The 11,214-nt window shown below is 37.9% G+C and overlaps 1 protein-coding gene across 1 annotated transcript; it reads left to right on the top strand.

The window, feature by feature from the left end:
• The first annotated feature begins 329 nt into the window (after positions 1-329).
• LOC122650715 (sporozoite surface protein 2-like) lies at positions 330-3,976 on the top strand. The gene is made up of 2 exons (XM_043844106.1): positions 330-912; positions 3,591-3,976. The coding sequence occupies exons 1-2, from the start codon at positions 330-332 to the stop codon at positions 3,974-3,976; spliced, it is 969 nt and encodes a 322-aa protein (XP_043700041.1).
• Positions 3,977-11,214: the final 7,238 nt, after the last annotated feature.

Here is an 11,214-nt window from a genome sequence, read left to right as displayed (position 1 = left end):
CTCAAAGTGCAAGTAAATGAAATCATTCGTTTTACTTAACTTAAGTCATCAAATTTACTTAGCATCATCCGTTTTACTTAATTGAAAGCATCAGTTTTACTTAGTTGGGCCTCTTTCCACATGAAATCAACAGTTTTACTTAGCTAAGCCTCTCTCTAAGTACAAGTACATGTAACCATCAGTTTTACTTAGCTGAGTCTCTCTCCAAGTACCAATGCATGCAGTCACCAGTTTTATTTCCATGTTATCTTTATAAACCCTAGTGGTCATTCTCTAATCACTTGTAGAGTAGTCCTGTCCTTTCAGAGTTGAGAGTTGAGAGACATAAAATGAGGAGGCTTCCTTCAGAGGTGCTACCCCTAGTGATTTTGCAACTATTGGTAGTAGTCGCTAGTGCAACTACTCGTTCCTTTGTCGGAACTCCAAAAAATCCTGAAGTAGAAGGAGACAACCCACCACCCTCACAATCTCAGTGTCATGGCAAATGCAACACTCCACCTTCCCATGGGCATCCACAACCGCCATCTGAGCACCACAACCCACCACCTCCTCTACTTTCACCACCACAACAGTATGAGCTAGATCATCAGGGTAGGCCTCCACTGCAATACGAGAATCCACGGCCAACTCAAAACAACGAGCCAGTTACTCCATCCATGATTCAAAACAGTGAGCCAGTTACTCCATCCATGACTCAAAACAGCCAACCAGTTACTCCATTCATGACTCAAAACAGTGAGCCAGTTGCACCATCCATGACTCAAAACAGCAAGCCAGTTACTCCATCCATGACTCAAAACAGCAAACCAGTTACTCCATTCATGATTCAAAATAGTGAGCCAGTTACTCCTTCCATGACTCAAAACAACAAGCTAGTTACTCCATTCATGACTCAAAACAGTGAGCCAGCTTGTAATGCCCCCAAAACCACCCTAGCGGTTTAGGGACATTGACGATCCACAAGATCGTTTATGTCAAGGAGAAGTGAATCGGAGTAGAACCAAAACACAAACACATGTCTAAAATATATAGACTAAGACTTCAACTAAAGTAGGGTAGTTAAACTAAGCTATTACAATTTTCAAATTAAACTTAAAATTCTTAAATAAATGTTACAATCCCCAAAATTAAATTAAACTTAAACAAATTATATAAGTTCTTCTAAAATTGAAAGAAAGTGTAAAGTTTCTAATAGTAGTTGTCCTCTTCTAATCCAAACGCTTCGTCCTCTTGGACCTCCTCCTCTAATACATCCTCACACCCAGGCTTGCATTCATAAAGTTGTTCATCTGAAAAATGATGAGAGTAAGCTTCGGGAAAAGCTTATCAAGTAAATCCACAACAACTATACAGGTGTGAAAACATGCACAAGTAATACGAAATGTAAAGACACACAATAATATGTATATATAGATCCCAAAAAAAAAAAAAACAAAACAAAATGATCATAACCATATTTGCTTATCACTACTACTGTAATGAAAAGCATATATGACAACAATCAACAAAAGATATATCGAAAGAATGTAAAATAACAAACACATCACTCCCTAATGGACTAGTGTGAACTAGTTACCATACACTGGTCAAGGCCCTCACGATAGCGGCGTATGAACTCCAGCTATGATCAACTACAACATCACTGTCCCCTCTCAACATCAAGAAACTAATGGAGAAACTAGTGACCAAACTTGCCCCAACCCTCCTGGAGAGTTTTTTATCATCTCCCTCTTTCTAGTAGTCCATATAGCTCCAGTAAGGGTAAGCCCGTAGCTCAAAAACCCGCCGACTTATCCTTATCCCAATACTTCAACCCATGTCGATAAAGTAACAAAAAAGAACATCCATGCTTATACATAAAGCTATACAACAAGTCCAGAACTTAGGGTTTGCAACTCCCTATATTCCAAACACTAAAACGTTTAGTCAAGAGTTGTAAAAGAAAAATAAAAAAACTTAGAAATAAATCAAGTTTCATCAACATATCATGGCATAGAATGCAATACATAAATCGAGAAGATTTGACAAAATCTTCGCACAAAGTTGTCATCAAGCATCTTCAATTCCAATAGAATATAAATCGATAAATCAAATAAAAAATAAGATTTAAATGCATCATCCAAAAATATCAAACATTAGGTTATAATCATGAAGAATCATTCATAGACCTTCCTCATACTATCAACAATCAAGCACTAGATTCATTAGTCTATAAACATGACATGATTAAAAAAATTCTACACACACATATGTGAATTAAATCATAAAGAAAATCATCATTCCTTGCAAGCAATCATGTGTGACAATTTAATTGAGTAAAAAGCATGAATGAAATATGTTTTTGGCATGGTAAATCTCAATCTTAAATTAAATTTCAAATTTAAAACAATGTTTTAAAATAAATTTTATATGAAGAGAAAATATCAAGTATAATGGTTGAAGATCTACTCACCTTGTGTGAAGCGACTAGGGTTTCTATAACTGACCTCAAATCAATGTTTCAATGATATTGATATATCTCTTCCTAATTCAGAATTACTTTAATGGAGTCCTATGATTAAGGTAATGATGAAATCAATATCAATGTATTGCTTAAACTCGAATTTGAGAAACACAGATTTTTGACAAAATAACCTACCTTCAGTAAATCAGCAATATCTCCCTGCTCAGAATTCTCTTTGGGCTGATTCAAGTTGAGTTTTGAAGACAAGAGATGAGGCTACATTTTATTGTGAAATACAATTTTCCCAATTTGGCTTCAAAAGGGTCAAAATGGGACGACAAGTTGTTGGTTCTACACAGTCCGAATTTCCTTCTTCTTCTTCCTTCTTTTTCTTCTCTCTTCTTCTTCTTCTCTTCCTCTCTATAGTCCACGAATTTTCCTCTCTCCCTCTCTCTCTCTCTCTCAAATTTATGATAAAAGGAGAGGATTGGGATTTAGTTATGGAGATTTAATCCTAACAAGAAAGAAAGTGGGAAGAATCCAATTTTGTCTCTAACTACATCTATTTACTTGCCCTCCAATGAAAATATTTAAAAGGAATCTTGACTTAAGATTTTTAAATTAAAATTTTAAATTAGGTACTTTAATTTTAGCTAAAATTCTTTTTTTGTTGAGATTTTATTTTATGAAGACTTTATTTCTCCAAGTCTGAGTTTTCAGCCAAGTGGAGATTGCTACCTCACCTTTCTTTATCAATCCATAATTCTTCCCTAGTTAAAATTTATGATCTCCCAAGTTAGAATCTTGGAAGCCCATTCTAAGCCCTATAAAATTATAAAAAAATAAAATATTTAATTACTCCTCTAAAGAATAGAATCTTAGACCTCTAACAAATTGAATTAAATGTCTAAGCACTAGGCGAGGTTACTAACTATGAATTATTTTTCAAATCAAATTATGTATGTTATAAATAAAACCCTAATTCTACACTTAGGCAAGGAATAAACTCAAAATGAGGGTGTTACACTAGGACACACTACTTACCATGCATGCATTGTGCACCTCCAGCTAGTCCAAGTTCCTACACTTCAGCTTGCCCTATTCCTGCATTAGGTAAAAGACTAAATTACCCCTAGTCCAAAATCAGGGTATTACACAGTTACTCCATCCATGACTCAAAACAGTGAGCCAGTTACCCCATCCATGACTCAAAATAGTGAGCCAGTTACCCCATCCATGACTCAAAATAGCGAGCAAGTTACTCCATGGATGACTCAAAATAGCGATCCAGTTACTCCATTCATAACTCAAAACAGTGAGCCAGTTACTCCATTCATGACTCAAAACAGTGAGCCAGTTACTCCATCCATGACTCAAAGCAGCGAGCCAGTTACTCCATTCATGGATTTCGGAATGGCATCTCCTCCGGAGAATACCCTATCTTTTGGTAACTGGCTAAATCTTTTAGATCTCTTTTGGTTCAGCACCGAAGTTCCAATGCTAAATTTGTGTTCTACACTTCTAATGAAGTAGTAGGAATCTCTTAGTTTTCTTTTGACTCGTTGTTTGCATAATTATGTAATGATTTTTTTCTATAAATAAATTTGAGAAAAATTACATGCACTCTCATGTATACTCTCCTCCCTGGCATTCGCTACACTCCTTGAACATGTGGTCGCCCCTTTTTGAGAATCACTAGATGGCTGTCTGTTATCTATTGGGAGAGGGGAAGTGGGGGAAATAGTTGCCATTGAGATTAGGATCTAAGACCCATCCAAATAATTTAATGGGGTGCTGTTTTTGGGATGGGATGTAGGGCCATGCCGTGCATGCCAGCCAATGAGAGCGCACACGGTTGCACAAAAAGGGTGGAATTTCCACCATACATGGGGGCATTGCAATCATTCCAGCCCCTGTTGTGTGTGGGCGTGGCCCCTTCGTCCCAACCAAAAAACATTCTACCTAATTTAATATATGATTCCAATGAGAATTGATCAAAGCAAAAAATGGTTGCTCACCAAGTTAATTGTTTGGGAAAGTGTTAAGTACCTCGGGCCACTCGGTTAAAGAACCGTCCTTTTAGTATGATCGGTGCTTCAAATGTAGATAAATGCTATAGATGGTTTTATATAGTATATTGCAATAAATAGAAAAAGAGAAGTGATTAAAGAATGGAAATGAATGCAAAAGTACCACGCTGCCCCATGAAAATAATAGAAATTTCGTCCAAGGCGATCCTTGCCCGTGCATCCCCATTAGCCAATGCACAGGCTGTAGAGGTCCAGGCAGCAATCTCTTTCCCAGAAAAAAAATTTTTCTATAACAAGGTTTTGGATAATTGGATCCTCTCCAGCACAAGGGTGGTGAGGATCACCCAGTGAGGGGTCTCCAACTGACACGTGTCCTGGAAAGATCCAATGGTTGCAGCAAAATAGAGGCTGGGAAGGAGAATAAATCCAAGTGTTATCCTATCCCCCCTCAATCGGTGTTCATCAACTTCAAAGCTTCTTCCAAGTCGATTGCAATGCAGAAATGGACAGATTTTGTGATTTAGGCAATTTAAGAAGCGCCATCGACTTGATGCAAAACTCTACAAAATCCCAGCCTGAGTCGAGCATCTACTGTTCAATCTTGCAACTCTGTGCTCATCAAAATTCGCTACAAGACAGAATGAAAATTCACTAGTCATATCCTCCAATAGTGTCGATGTTTATTGCATCTTGGGTTGTAATGATATGAATTCTTATTCATTTTCTTCGTTTTGAAGTGTGTTGGTGCTCTAGGAATCCTATAATACTGTTGGGAATGCCCTTATTTCATTTTAGGTTAAATGTAAACAAATACAATGTGCTGATAAAAAAATTGATGAAATTCGGAGTAGTGTATCATAACTTTAATATTAATGATTCCGAGTTTCCAATTTGTTTCAAGTGGGTCGCTATTTATTGACAGAATATAGAGTTACCATATTTTGGAACACGTTGTTCGGCCTATCTTTAGCGCAATCTTTCCTTGTATTGTTGGAGTTTATGTTGGTAGCGTAACCTTTCCCTGTATAGATGGAGTTTATTTTTTAGTGTAAATCTCTTGATCCTTTCAGATTAACTGACTAGGGCATTTTGTAATCTCTTGTATAAGTCCTCTCTTTGAGGATCACTTTACACACATGAAATAATGTCAACTCCGAAATGGTATCATAGCTGAACAAGGTTCACGTATACGACCCAAATCCAGTTAAGGTATTAGGTCTCGCCCTCTCGACTGGCAACCACTTATGCTCACATTCATCCATATAAAATTTAAATGAAATAAAGTCTTGAATCACACCTATAAACACTACGGAAACGATTAATTTTTTCTAATCATTCACAAATGCTTAAACACTAGTGGCTATATACATATTCACATTCCTGTACATATCACAAAGAATATTTACAGTCCTAACATTTCAAAAGCTTAAATACATAATTATCTCGATTTTAAATGTATATACAGACTATTTCATCAAGTATCATATATCACACATCCCTAAAAGAACATTGTATACATCTCCATTATATCCACCGATCTCAAGATATTTTCCCAAAATACTTCTAAAGATTTCTTAACATACAAAGATACACATATAGTCCATGAATGCAATGCCCATGGATGCATGAATGAATTAAGTCTGGAGGTAAAGTACTACTACAACTCATTAGGTAGTATCCCTGGTCCTAGAATTGCCATCTGTCACCCAGTGATATCAAACCCTAGTTGCGAACGGGAGCCTATTGGTCCCCGAGTGCATTATGGGTTTCCTAGCAAGCCCCTACAACCCTGTTGTGGCGTTCGGTCCCGGAATCATCCATCGATCACAAGAACTCGATCCGCCTCCAGCAATAATCACATCGTACCATAGAAAATCGTATCTCAAAAAATCTCATCAAGCCTACCATTATGGGTTGTCTAACACTTATCCCCCCGTTGGCAAGGGGTCGTTGTATTGGGTTGTTTCATCCTATCCAGCATACATCTATGACATGAGTCACACACATACATATATGTATCGGGGCAGAGATCATGGTACCAGAATCATCAATCGGCCACACCATCCTCCCATCTCTCCTAACATAGATGTACACATACTAAGAGTACGTCGAATACAATACCGAAATCTTCCATCGGCAACGCAGTAACCCGTTTCCAAGCCTAATGCAAGCAATCATGTCTAATGCAACAAATATCAATATATAAATAGTTCGTACAGTGAATACGGTACAAAAACTGATCTTGTAAAACCTTTTTTGAATTTTTTCTATTTTTAATTCTTTAATATTTTTTTACTAATACTCACCGATACAAAAACTGATCTTGTAAAACCTTTATTTTTATATTTGCCCGATCTTTATCGATTTTAGTGAAGCTAAATCAGTATCAACCTTGACTGATGCCGGGATTATGAAACATGGTTAGGCCTCTCTCCAAGTGCAAGTACATGAAATCATTAGTTTTACTTAACTAGGTCTCCCTCCAAGTGCATGTACATGAAATCATCAGTTTTACTTAGCTAGGCCTCTCTCCAAGTGTATGTAAATGAAATCATCCGTTTAACTTAATTGAAATCATCAGTTTTACTTAGCTAGGCCTCTCTCTATCAAAGTAATTGTGTTTCATTCATTGAATATTCAATCTACAGTAGGGGTATATATAAAGATTTACAATAATGGAAAGGTGATCAATAGTGGGGGTAAGGTTGCCATGCAAGGCTGGATTCATATCAAAGATATAAGGAAGATTATTATCTATGGTTTGAGAGATATCACATGTGATATCACATGTTATAAATGAGCCATGCATGGGTAAGGAAAGTTGGTGCCAAGGCTGTCCAGGATTGGAGTTACCAAGACTGGGGGATCACAATCTTTGATTTATGACATGTGATCAATGTGTAGACTTGGAGAGAAAGATTCTACTGTCTAATACTCTCCAAGCGCAAGTAAATGAAACCATTCGTTTTACTTAACTGAAGTCATCAGTTTTACTTAGCTTGGCCCCTCTCAAAGTGCAAGTAAATGAAATCATCCGTTTTACTTAATTGAAGTCATCAGTTTTACTTAGCATCATTCGTTTTACTTAGTTGAAAGCATCAGTTTTACTTAGTTGGGCCTCTTTCCACACGAAATCAACAGTTTTACTTAGATACGCCTTTCTCTAAGTACAAGTACATGTAACCATCAGTTTTACTTAGCTGAGTCTCTCTCTAAGTGCCAATACATGCAGTCATCAGTTTTATTTCCATGTTATCTTTAAAAGCCCTAGTGGTCACTCTCTAATCAATTGTAGAGTAGTTCTATCCTTTCAGAGTTGAGAGTTGAGAGACATAGAATGAGGAGGCTTCATTCAGAGGTGCTACCTCTAGGGATTTTGCTACTATTGCTAGCAGTCGCTAGTGCAACTACTCGTTCCTTTGTCGGAACTCCAAAAAATCCTGAAGTAGAAGAAGACAACCCACCACCCTCACAATCTCAGTGTACGGCAAATGCAACACTCCACCTTCCCATGGGCATCCACCACCGCCATCTAAGCACCACAACCCACCACCTCCTCTACTTTCACCACCGCAACAATATGAGCTAGATCATCAGGGTAGGCCTCCACCGCAATACGGGAATCCACGGCCAGCTCAAAACAACGAGCCAGTTACTCCATCCATGATTCAAAACCGCGAGCTAGTTACTCCATCCATGACTCAAAACAGAAAACCAGTTACTCCATTCATGACTCAAAACAGCGAGCCAGTTAATCCTTTCTTGACTCAAAATAGCGAGCCAATTACTCCATTCATGACTCAAAACAGTGAGCCAGTTACTGCATCCATGACTCAAAACAGCGAGCCAGTTACTCCATCCATGACTTAAAACAGCGAGCTAGTTACTCCATTCATGACTCAAAATATCGAGCCAGTTACTCCTTCCATGTATTCCCGAATGGCATCTCCTTCAGAGAATACCCTATCTTTTGGTAACTGGCTAAGTCTTTTAGATCTCTTTTGGTTCAGCACCGAAGTTCCAATGCTAAATTTGTGTTCTGCACTTCTAATGAAGTAGTAGGAATCTCTTAGTTTTCTTTTGACTCGTTGTTGGGGTAATTATGTAATGATTTTTTTATATAAATAAATTTGAGTAAAATTACATGCACTCTCACGTATTCTCTCCTCCCTGTCATTCTCTACACTCCTTGATTATGTGGTCGCCCCGCCCCTTTTTGAGAATCACAAGATGGTTGCCATTGAGATTAGGATCTTAGACCCATCTAAATAATTTAATAGGGCGCTGTTTTCGGGAAGGGATGCAGTGCCATGCCGTGTATGCCAGCCAATGAGAGCGCACACGATGGCACAAAATGGGTGGAATTTCCACCATACATTGGGGCATTGCAGTCATTCCAGTCCCTGTTGTGTGTGGGCATGGCCCCTACGTCCTAACCCAAAAACATTCTACCTAATTTAATATATGATTCCAGTGAGAATTGATCAAAGCAAAAAATGGATGCTCGCCAAGTTAATTGTTCTAGGAAAGTGTTAAGTACCTCGGCCCACTCGGTTAAGGAACCGTCCTTCTAGTATGATCAGTGCTTCAAATGTAGATAAATGCTATAGATGGTTTTATATAGTACATTGCAATAAACAGAAAAAGATCAGTGATTAATGAACGGAAATGAATGTGAAAGTACCACGCTGTCCCATTAAAATAATAGAAATTCCGTCCAAGGCGATCCTTGCGCGTGCATCCCCATTAGCCAGTGCACAGGCTGTAGAGGCCCAGGCAGCGATCTCTTTCCCAGAAAAAAAAAATTATCTATAACAAGGTTTTGGATAATTGGATCCTCTCCAGCACAAGGATGGTGAGGATCACCCAGTGAGGGCTCTCCAACTGACATGTGTCCTGGAAAGATCCATTGGTTGCAGCAAAATAGAGGCAGGGAAGGAGAATAAATCCAGGTGCTATCCTATCCCCCCTCAATCGGTGTTCATCAACTTCAAAGCTTCTTCCAAGTCGATTGCTATGCATAAATGAACAAATTTTGTGATTTAGGCAATTTAAGAAGCGCCATCGACTTTATGCAAAATTCTACAAAATCCCAACCAGAGTCGAGCATCTATTGTTCTATCATGCAACTCTGTGCTCATCAAAATTCGCTAGACATATCCTCCAATAGTGTCGATGTTTATTGCATCTTGGGTTGTAATGATATGAATTCTTATTCATTTTCTTGGTTTTGAAGTGTGTTGGCGCTCTGCGAATCCTATAATATTGTTGGGAATGACCTTATTTCATTTTAGGTTAAATGTAAACAAATATAATGTGCTGATAAAAAATTTGATGAAATTCGGAGTAGTGTATCATAACTTTAATATTCATGATTCCGAGTTTCCAATCTGTTTCAAGTGGGTTGCTATTTATTGACCGAATATAGAGTTACCATATTTTGGAACACGTTGTTCGGCCTATCTTTAGAGCAATCTTTCCTTGTATTGTTGGAGTCTATGTTGGTAGCGTAACCTTTCCCTGTATAGATGGAGTTTATTTTTTAGTGTAAATCTCTTGATCCTTTCACATTAACTGACTAGGGCATTTTGTAATCTCTTGTATAAATCCTCCCTTTGAGGATCACTTTACACACATGAAATAATGTCAACTCTGACATGGTATCATAGCTGAACAAGGCTCACGTATAACTACCCAAATCCAGTTAAGGTATTAGGTCCCGCCCTCTCGACTGGCAACCACTTATGCTCACATTCATCCATATAAAATTTAAATGAAATAAAGTCTTGAATCACACCTATAAACACTACGGAAGCGATTAATTTTTTCTAATCATTCACAAAAGCTTAAACACTAGTGGCTATATACATATTCACATTCCTGTACATATCACAAAGAATATTTATAGTCCTTACATTTCAAAAGCTTAAATACATAATTATCTCGATTTTAAATGTATATACAGACTATTCCATCAAGTATCATATATCATACATCCCTAAAAGAACATTGTATACATCTCCATTATATCCACCGATCTCAAGATATTTTCCCAAAATACTTCTAAAGATTTCTTAACATACAAAGATACACATATAGTCCAAGAATGCAATGCCCATGGATGCATGAATGAATTAATTTTAATTATCCACCTAAGCAACAAAGTCTAAGTGTGGAGGTAAAGTACTACTACAACTCATTAGGTAGTATCCCTGGTCCTAGAATTGCCATCTGTCACCCAGTGATATCAAACCCTAGTTGCGAACGGGAGCCTATCGGTCCCCAAGTGCATTCTGGGTTTTCTAGCAAGCCCCTACAACCCTGTTGTGGCATTCGGTCCCAAAATCATCCATCAATCACAAGAACTCGGTCCGCCTCCAGCAATAATCACATCGTACCATAGAAAATTGTATGTCGAAAAATCTCGTCAAGCCTACCATTATGGGTTGTCTAACACTTATCCCCCCGTTGGCAAGAGGTCGTTGTATTGGGTTGTTCCATCTTATCCAGCATACATCTATGACATGAGTCGCACGCATACATATATGTATAGGGGCAGAGATCATGGTACCAGAATCATCAATCGGCCACACCATCCTCCCATCTCTCAACACATAGACGTACACATACTAAGAGTACGTCGAATACAATACCGAAATCTTCCATCGGCAACGCCGTTACCCGTTTCCAAGCCTAACGCAAGCAATCATGTCTAATGCAACAATTATTAATATATAAATA

The sequence above is a fragment of the Telopea speciosissima genome, chromosome 2 (assembly GCF_018873765.1).
Source record: "Telopea speciosissima isolate NSW1024214 ecotype Mountain lineage chromosome 2, Tspe_v1, whole genome shotgun sequence".
Lineage (NCBI taxonomy): Eukaryota > Viridiplantae > Streptophyta > Magnoliopsida > Proteales > Proteaceae > Telopea > Telopea speciosissima.
This window is presented reverse-complemented; position numbering and strand designations above follow the sequence as displayed.